The sequence below is a fragment of the Camelus ferus genome, chromosome 6 (genome assembly GCF_009834535.1).
Source record: "Camelus ferus isolate YT-003-E chromosome 6, BCGSAC_Cfer_1.0, whole genome shotgun sequence".
In the NCBI taxonomy this organism is placed as follows: Eukaryota; Metazoa; Chordata; class Mammalia; order Artiodactyla; family Camelidae; genus Camelus; species Camelus ferus.
In genome coordinates, this window is record NC_045701.1 from 82,190,113 (window position 1) to 82,200,256 (window position 10,144).

At 54.6% G+C, this 10,144-nt stretch overlaps 1 protein-coding gene across 4 annotated transcripts in view; it reads right to left on the bottom strand.

Annotated features, from left to right (window-relative positions):
- TTC7B (tetratricopeptide repeat domain 7B) overlaps positions 1 to 9,776 on the bottom strand; it is a 225,400-nt gene extending 215,624 nt beyond the window's left edge. For 2 of the 4 annotated variants that reach the window (XM_032482505.1, XM_032482504.1), the window contains exon 1: positions 9,521 to 9,774. In XM_032482505.1, coding sequence (XP_032338396.1) covers positions 9,521 to 9,641 — 121 coding nt within the window. In that variant the 5' untranslated portion in view covers positions 9,642 to 9,774. Of the gene's footprint in view, positions 1 to 9,520 lie in introns of all 4 variants that reach the window. The other 2 variants (XM_032482502.1, XM_032482503.1) reach the window with 2 other exon arrangements.
- Positions 9,777 to 10,144: the final 368 nt, after the last annotated feature.

The window sequence follows — 10,144 nt, forward strand, 5'->3', positions numbered from 1 at the left end:
ATAGAGCAACAAACCAAAGAACAAAACAGTCTTGCCCCCTGGGGTGGCTAGCCCAGGGGTCTCACTCATCTTTGTGTCCCCACAACCCATCACAGCACCCCCACATCCCACCCTGGGCACCCTGGCTGGAGGAGGAGTCCTGAGGAGTCTGTCAGACCTGGGCTGAAGTGCTTACCCGTTCTGTGACCCAGCAAATACGGACTGTTGTCAGCTTCAGGCCTCAACCACAGCTTAGCACGGCAGGAACCCCACCCCCATCCCCCCGCCGCCCCGAACATCTTTGCTATCATTGCTATTGTTATCCTACCCGCTTCCTCCACACACACAACCCCATCCCCCCATAAAGGACCGAGTATCTGGAACTTTCTACCCTCCTTCCACACATAATACTCCTGATTCAGTCAGGCTGAGGCTGCTTCCAATAAACACTGGTGTTGGAAACTGCATTATCTTATTTACTCCTCAAAACAACCTTAGAGATAAAGAGTGAGGCTCAGAGAAGCTAAGTAACTCGCCCAAGGCCAGACCAGCAGTAAGTGTCAGTCCTGGGATTTGAACCCCCGTCTAACAGGGCAAAGCCCATTGCTTTCTCCTGCACCAGGTCCCTTTCTTCTTTGCTAAAATACCTTCATCCGTCTAACAGGATGAATTGCCATCCTGCTGCCCAGGACTGAAGGTGTTCCCAGAACACAGAACTCTCAGTGCTAAAACCAGGAGAGCCTCAGGCCACCTAGGATGAGTTGTTCATCCTAAAGCCATGCTCTGCCAGGCCTCACCCACTGCCTCAGTCCGCTAGTAACCCAGCTGCACCCTGCAGCCTTAAGTGATGCTGTCACTGTTCTCAGGCTGCAGGGTGACACTCTGTCCCACCACTTGGACAATCATGTCTAACGTCTGGTCCTGGAACTCCCTGGACCACAATCCCCCTGGGTGACAATTCTACTCCATGAACCCAGACCAACTAAGATCTCCCCAAGCAGAAGCTCGGGCCCAGCCTGGGAATCCAAGTTGCAAAACAGCCCCACATGACTCAGCTGCCCAGAGGTTGAGTGACTGCCCCAAGCTGGAAGCTTCCTGTGGCTGGTGGCCTGCTCACTCTGCTTCTTCTGGTGCAGTGCTCCCCCGCACCACCCCTCGAGGAGGTGCTTATTAAACGCTAAGAATAGTGGCTGAGGGCAGGGGCTTCCAGACCTGCCTGATGACACAAATCACCAGGGTTAAATTTTAAAATGCAGATTTCTCGCCTGTGTCTGGGACCAAGAGAATCACCACCCAGAGGAGAGGTATGGGAACTCATAATGTCCAGGCTCCCCTAATTCAGTGTTTCTCAGAGCACATCCGCGGACCAGTAGCCCGGCATCCTCTGGAAGCTTGTAAGGAGTGCAGAAGGTGAGGCCCCACTCCAGAAGGTCTGCATCAGGATCAACAGAAGTGAGGCCCAGAAGTCTAGATTCTAACAAGCCGGCCTGGTGATGCTTTGATCTGAAAAGTTTAGAAAAACATCAGTGTAGATCAGTGGGACCAGCGTCAGAAGTGGGCTAGAATCCTGTTCAATGAACATCTCCAAACCTCAGTCTACTTACGCCCTGCATGGGAATCATGACCCCGACCCCATTCCCCACTTGGCTGCTCTGATGATTAACTGGGATCCACGTAAAAGTTCGTGCTCAGAATCCAGCACATGGCAGAAGCTTGAGAAGTGCTTTTTCATTCTTCCTCCTTACTGGCACTGATTTAACACTCATGAAGTCAGGAAAACTAAGGTTCAGTGGATCAAGTGATGTGCACAACAAGGTCACTCAGAGGGCAAATGCTGGGAATTCAGACTCCAGGTCTAGCAGGCCTGGGAAAGGACCCAAAACTGTCTGTTCTGCCTGGTTCTGGCACCTGCACCACGCGCTGCTCTTGATGAACAAGCTCAGACAAACCCGGAGGGCGGCAGGGGCTGCGGCCGACCTTTGGTTTCTGTGGCACATGAGTTCACCCGCCTGCCAAACACTGCTCATTCTCATCTTGGCTGACGGGGATGGTTTCAAGAGGACTCAGAAGACCTCTTCCTTCTTCCTGGCTTCTCAAATGGGAAACACTGGCTTTCACACAAGTCAAAGGTCTGGAACCCTCCACCACCTGCCAAGCATGAGGTCATCCAGAGGGGCAGGGATCCACCCATGTGAGGGCAATGTGAATCAGGAGCAAAGGCCCTTCTGGAGCGGTGCCCCGTGCAAGGCTGGCGGGCAGCAGGGTGCTCTGGATAAGTGAGGCGGTGCACCAGTTAGAACACCTTCAGCAGCAAATAATGACCAAACACCCAACTCAACAAGAAGGTGTTTATTATCTCCCAAAACAGAAAGTCCAGGGGAAGACTGCTCCAGGCGTGGAGCCATCAGCAGCCCCGCGGTGTGATCAGGCCATGCTCTCCTTGTCTCTCTGTGTTCCCACCCTCCTTGGGTCAGCCTCCTTCCTGGGTCAAGGGCCTCCTGGCCACAAGATGGCTGCAGCTCCAGGCCTCAAAGGCATGAACAGCAATTTGCAGGGAAAGAAGAGAGAACATTCTTCTTCTCCTCTTAAGCCTGTATGTCACTCTTAAGCATGAAAAAATCTTTCCCAGAAGCCCCCCTCCCACAGCAAATGCCTCTGATGTCTCATGGGCTGGAACTAAGTCACATGCTCATGTCTCAACCAATGACGGGCAAGGGAGTGGACCCCCTGGGCCGAAGGCCCGCCTACAGTAAAATATACGGTGCCCGGAGATGCTGACTGTTGAACAAAATCGGGGCTCAATTAGGAAGGAGGAAAATGAGTGGAGGTGGAGAACGCCGGGCTGTCAACCAGGGAACCCCTGACCACCCTGACTCACTTGACACCAAAGGTAAACACCAGTCCCTGCAGGACGCCACTTCGCAGGGACGGGGCCATCACCTGTACCTCGGCCCTGGAGTCCATTTTGGAAAGCCCTCAGTCTTACTTTCTGAAATACCTGTTCCAATTGATCAGAAGCCTCCTTTGCAAAATCTGTGGGCCAACTCAACACAGCACACCAAGTACGGGCTACGAGGCTGACGGCGCCTTAAAGCAGGCCCAGGCCCTCTGTCCTCTGGAAGGACCACCCAAGCGTGAGCCGACGCACTCGCCCAGACAGACGACGTGAGGGAGGGGAAGGGGTCCTGAACCGGGAGGTGGGAGGCGACATCGCAGCCACCACCAGCCGGCCCCTGACGTCTCCTGAGGGCTCCCTGTGCAGGCACCATGCTAAGCACTTTCGGGAGCTCTTCTGTTTACTTGCTTTGTTTTGTTCTCATTTGGTCCTTCCAACCACCCTACCAACTGAGCACCATCATTACAGGTTCATGATCCCTTGTCTGTAATTTCCACCATCCAGACGTCTCTACTAACCAAAAGCTGGTTTCTGTTGTTGTTTACTTACTGGCTTGCAAAACTGAAACAACACGAGGTTATTTGTAGTCTATGTATCCCTTCTGAAATGACTGTTGATATGTTTTGAGGCAGAAATAATGATGTGTTTTATCATGAAGTACTACTCCTGACCCCACTGGGAGTGTCACATAAATGTCCAGTCATATATAGCGAATTCTGAAAAACTCTGCATCCTGAAACACAAGAGTTTCAAGAAAATGACTTCGGATGTGTGTCCCCACTTTACACACAGGGTTTCACAAGATGGAGTTAGTTAGGAAAGAGCAGAAACCCACTTTGAGCTGAAGCAACTGAAGCCGGGCCCAGACCTCTGACCCACCCTGCTGGCCTCTGCCATCACCAGCTGGTGGCTTTAAGGGAAGTCACCTCTCTCTGGGCCCGTTTTCTTATCTGTAAGATGGGATGGCTGGACTAGATCAGTGGGTTTCAAATGTGTTTTGTTAAGCACATTAGCCCATCCTTCAAAGGAGACCTTCAGGGAAAGTGTAACTGCTCCAGTGCCTGAGGCCTGCACACCCCAACCTCCAGGCCCCAGAAGCATGTTCCCTGGGGGTCTCTCGACAGGACAGTGTGAAAACAGCTATACAGTGTGATCTCTCAGAACGCACCTGACTCTAACACTCTGCGGTTGTCTCTCAGAGGCAAACAGCCTTTTCTGTGAGGACAGCTGGGAGGAACCTGAACTAGTTCTTGACAGATGGGTAGGCTTCTGACCTGCAGAGAGGGTTCCGGAGCCAAACAGCAGGAGCATGGATGGAAAGACGATAAGCAAGATGACGGAGAGGGTCCCCGGCCAAACCAGTCAAGGGGAGGAGGGTGCACCACAGGGGTGGGAAGCCAGGCTGGAAAGGCTGGCTGACCAAGCAGATGGACTTCGGGAATCCTCCTCCCTCTCCACTCAGAGCCTGAAATTCCTGCACCCAGGAGGCCAAAGTCACCATCCTTCTGCCCTGACCACAGCAACCACGAGCCCACATGCCTAGCCCAGAGAACCAATGTGTTATTGTCGAATAAGTGAATCTTCTGGATCCAAAAATCAGGATGTGTGGTCTGCCACAGAGGCATGTCTTTGAGACGGCAGGACAGAGCGTTTGAAAGTAGAACGCTGGCCTGGGAAGATCAGGAGGGAGCGTCACTGAAGTCTCCTTCCCCTCTGTCTGGGGACGGTCTGACTGCTGGGAGTGGTCTGACTCCTGGGAGTCTGCTCTACCCCAGAAATGTCCAAAGAAGCCATTCCAGGGCCACCTGCTCACCCTGCAGATGGCTGACAGCTACACCGCAGCCCTGTGCCCCAGGAAACCTCTAGGGCCAGCAGCGGAGCCCCAGGGCCACCATTACATCTCCCCCTCCCTGGGGAAGCTCCAGGGGCCTGAGCAAGACCTGCGGGCGGTCCAGGAGCCCTGCCCTCCCCCAGAAGGGAAGCCACAGTGCCACCAGTGCCCCTTCCTTCAAACAACAGGACTATCTGTTATTGGCAATGCAAGAACCTCACTCCCACTCAGTGGTCTAAGTACATTTTGTAACCAAACTTTGCCCTCCCAAATAGTCTTTGTTTCAGGCACCATTCCCCTACCTACTCATCACCAAGAGGTAATTAAAATGTCTCAAAATCACATCTAACCAGAAGGGCAATGGTCTCTTCAAGGAGACACTATCAATAGGGGCCTAATGGTTCTAAGTGAGCTCGGGGACTGGGCCACAGAGATGAGCAGCTCGGGGAAGGAGAGGCAGACACCGCCTTGGAAGGGAGTGGCTGTCTGGTGGGGTGGGCATGGGCTCCAAAAGGCCTGTTCTGTTCTAGAAATACACAGGCGTCTTGACCAGACACAGCTCAGATGTGTCATCTCTCAATCTCCCATGCTTTTTTCCCAACCAGGTGATATCCAGGACCTGGCCTGCCTTGCCCAGGGTCACACTGAGTCAGCAGGGGAGCATGAACACCAGTATTTCACATGTACCAAGTGTAACATATATCAATTCAAAAAAAAAAATATATCAACTCATTTCATCCTCACCGCCTAATGGAGTCAGAATTATTAACCTTATCTTACCGATGAGGAAACGCAGGCCCTGCCAGGTTGAGTAACTGGATGGGGGTCACCCCGCCAGCCTTAAGTAGAGTCCAAACTGAAGCCCAGGGCCAGATCACTACACCTTCTCACACAGCAGTGAACCTCGCCATCGGGAGGCTGGATGGTGACTTTCTGGGGACAGAAGGCAGGGAGGGCTGCCCTCCCAGGGGCCAGGGCTGACCTGTGAGCCCACAAGAAGCCAATGGGTGGTTCTCCATGTCCACCCCGACCCCCTCGGGCTGCCACCTCAGGTCAAGGGCAGGATCCCCAGACCTCCCAGTGCCCACCAATCCCCTGGACACCTGCTTAAGGTGCAAGCTGTGACCCTGCACGTCTGGGGTGGGGCCCGAGAGTCTGCACTCTGCACATGCTCCCAAATATTGCCCACGCTGCGGGTCCCCCGACCACACTTCATGCAGCAAGAGCCTGGACTTGAGTGGAATCTTCTCCCATCACCTTAGCTTCTGAGATCCCTCTCTTGCTGGAACTCGTCAGGGCCTGGCAATCAGCTGCCACACATTTTGGTTTCTTGAGATGGAGTGATTAAAATGGTGACTTCAGTGGGGTAGGATGCAGAAAAGGGATTTCTGGGTTCTGTTTTCAGCTTGGCATTTGCCCTTTTCTTCCTTATCCGCCTCTTGGCAAAACTGTCTAGAGTAATTTATCTCAAAGGAGTTGGGCTGGAGCAGCGTGCCGGACAGTGTCCACTATTTACAGCCCTTTCTGGGGAGGGACTGCTGTGCTCCCATCGCGTAAGCTGCTGTGCTGAGCAGAAGGCCGCTGCAGGCAGGAGCATCGAGGATGAGTGATACCTCTGCTCAGACCCCCCTCATGGCTCCCATGTCACTCAAAGAAAAGTCAAACCCTCAACCATGACCTAGGAGGCCCCATGCTATCTGGCCCTGCCATCGCTCTGCCCTTCTCTGCCCTTGAAGTCCCCTCCCTGGAATGCATTCCTCCACCACCTGAGCTCTTATCTCAGACGCTGCTCCCAGTGAGGCCTTCACCAGCACCCCCCTACCCTGCTCCCAAAGCACCTTTCTCCTTTTCCCTCTTTATTCCTACCACTTACCACCATCCACCGTCCTGTACATTTTACTTAATGATTTTACTTATCTGTCGCCCTGCCCCTTCCCTATTAGAATGTGGGCATCATAAGGGCAGGGATGATTGCCATTTTTGTCTGTTTTGTTCACTGGTATTTCCCCAGTGCCTAAAACAGTGACTCGCACACGGCAAGGACTCCATATCTGTGGAGTGAATGACTAAGTGAGTGAATGAAGGGCCTACCTAATTAAGATCAGGTCAGCTGTCAGCCCTGGGCGTCTTCTAGCTCCTCTGAACCTCATAACAACCTTTACAAGGTAAGTCTTTTAGTCCCTATTCTAAGATGAAAAAACTGAGGCTCAGAGTGTTAAGTAACTTGGCCAAGGTCACAAAGTTAGGAAGTGGCAGGTCTAGGATTCAGGCACTGGTCTGGCTGGTTCCAAAGACCATGCTCGTTTCTGCCTCTGACTGCCTTCAAGGTAACTGCCGTGGTATGACAAACATGACATTAACTCGCTGTCCTTATTCTAAACAGTAAATGCTTTAGCGTAAAGATCTTGCTAAATCTGCCCAAAACTTCAGGTTTAGTGCACTCAAGTGGGTCTAAGGGGGAGCTGGTGCCCCCAAAGCCAGGAGGAAGTACCAGCCAAGGGAACCCCATAATCCAAAGGAAGGGAGAGACCTTCCTTCAAACACTTCTCTGAACCCTAAAGGAGAGCCACAATAATTCTGTTTTATTTTACTCTTTTTCTTTGCTTTATTATTATTATTTTTAATCTTCCTGAGCAATCTCTTTGACCTTTTCTAGTTTGGGTGACCTTTTGCAACTAAGTAGCCTTTGCCTAAGGCTGCGCCTTACCATGTGAGGTCTGGAGCAGAAATCTATCTCATGAGTTTTCCAAAAACCAAACTTGCACACAGACCCATGGACCACAATGGCCCACACAACCCGCTCCACCAGAAACCCCATTAATGACTGGCTTAGGTCACAGGGACCAGGTCTTGGGAAGGGAGCCAAGCCTGGGAGGAGCCATGAAGGTGAGTAAGATGGGCCCAAGACACCAAAAGCCCATCTATCTCTCATTCCAGGAATGATCACAGTTCGAGTCGCCCCTCTTCCCCTCCCTATCACTCTCCATCACACCACCTTGTCTGTTTTCTTTAAATCACCTCTATCTGAAGCTACCTTGTTTACTGACATCCATATTTTCTGTCTCCCCTTATCATCCGTCTCCTCAAAGGAGGTAAGTGCATGAGGGTAGGAGCTTGGTCAGTGCTGGCCACCACCATTGATGCCTGGCACATGTGGGCAGGCAAATATTGTTTGAAGGAGTAAATAAAGCAGGAAACAAGTGGGTTCTGAAAGGAAAAGCCAGGGGACGCACAAATGAACCCATTTAACCCTAAAATCAACCTGCCCTGAAGATACTATATGCTTGCACAGCTGAGAAGTCACGAAGCGGGCCCTGGTCGAAACCTGAGAAGAAACGAGAAAACATTGCAGGTACGGAAAAGAGAAGCAAGAGGACAAGGTGGTGCCCCTCACAGGGAGGGCGAGGTCAGGCTGCCTCTGGGGCCCAGGGGGCTGAACTCCTTTTCCTCAAATGCTGACATAACTGACAAGAGTCAACATTTTCCACCACACTGGGCCCAGGCAGGTCCGTGGTTCCTCCATGCCCCGGCACAATCATAGAACCTGCACTCGCCCGGGAAATACCTGCCCGAAGCACGCTACCATAGTTGAGAGTGTACAAAACCAAGTTCGTATTTTGAGGCACTAATGCCATAATAGGCACAAATATAAACCGCTCTTGAAGAGGGCACGTGATATCCCTCTCCACTTCTGGGTAGTTTGAGGTGAGAAGGTTGAAAATAGTGCAGATGTCTTTTCTTAGAAAAATGTCATTCTATCATTTACACATTTGTTCAGCCAACATGTGCTCACCCAGCCTCAGGAAGCCAGAGATGAATTAGGGCAAAACCTCTGCCCTCTCGCCTGTCCATTGGTGCCTGCGGTCTTGGCGGGCACTAAAAGACAAGCAAATATTAAGGATACTTGCTGCCAAAACAAATAAGGCCACGTGGAGCTGCCCTCTGAAATGGGATTTGGGATGCAATTTTGATTCAATTGGGTATAAGAACCTAGTGAGTCAAAGGGGTCACAGAGTAACTCCAGGAACCAGAGTCCTACTCAGTGACTTGCTCAGAGCCTCTCTTCCTCTAGGCACCAAGCCCCTCACACACCCAACCTCATTTTCCAACATTCCTCAGCCACACTCCCACCTCTCTCCACGGCATTCTCCCTCCTGACTCCCCTGACTCTATTTCCCTCGTATTCCCAAACCCGACCTCTCTAGATCCTCAGTTTTGACATCCTACCCTCTGAACCCCAGGACACATCTCAACCTGCCTTCCACTACTATCCCCCCCCACACCCCAAGTCTGGGCTTCCACCTAGAGCCCTTTGAATGCCATGCTTACAAAGCATATTTCCCAGGGGTCTCTTCGCAGGACCCTCCATAAACACATCCTAACTCCATGCACACCATACACACCCTGGATCCCCAGGCATCCACACCCATGTCCTGACGGAGCTCCCTCCCCCATCACCTCTAACTTCTTAGATCCCATAGGCCAGCCCCTGACCCCTTGGGACCCCGGTGCAGCGGCCGACTCCTTGAGACCCCCGACTCCCTGACTCTGCAGAAGCCCGCCCTGCACGACGTAACTCTGGGACGCCGGACACAAGCCCTCGGCCGCGGGACGCCCCCGCCGCGCGACCTCGGGGACCCGGAGTTCCCGAGGCCCTGGCCCCGCCGCGCACATCCCCGGGCGCAGTGCCCTCGCGCCCCGGCCGCGCCCCTGCCCGCGCCCCGCGCCCCGCGCCCCGCGGCGCCTCGCGGACCCGGCCATCGGCGGAGGCCCCGGCGCCCCCCGCAGCCCAGGCCGGCGCGCCCGGCGCGTACCGTTGGCGATGAGCTTGGCCGACAGCTGCTTGACCAACTCGGGGATCCGCTCCCACTGGCACTCGGACCGGCAGCGCTCGATCTCTGTCTCCAGCCGCGAGCCCGCTTTCTTGGTCGCCATCGCGGCCTGGCCGGGCCCGGCCCGCCCGCCTGCAGGCCCCGCAGGCCCCGCAGGCCCCGCCGCCGCCGCCGCCGCTGCCGCCCGGGCGCCCCCGTCGCCGCCTCCCGCTGCCGCCGCGGGCTCGGGCTCCGGCTCCCGGCTCCGCGGCGTAACGGGAGCGCCGGCTGGGGAAGGGGCGGGGAGCGGGCGGCGGCGGCGGCGGCGGGCGCGGCGGGGCCCCGGGCGCCGAGAGGAGCGGCCCCTGCCGGCCAGGGCCGGAGCCGCAGCGCGGGCCGGGGCCGGGGCCAGGCGGGCCGGGCCGGGCCGGGGGCAGCGGGAGGCGTGGGGAAGGGCGAGGTTTGGCGGAGGCCGGCGAGGGGCAGGGAGGCCCGGGAGCGGGACCTGAAGTGGGGCGGGGGCTAGGACCTAGACTCGAGGTGGAAGGGTTGGGGGAGGGAGGGGAGGAAGGTCAGGGGTGGTGGTAGGGGTCAGGCAGGATTGGTGGCATAAGGGAGGGAGACCCC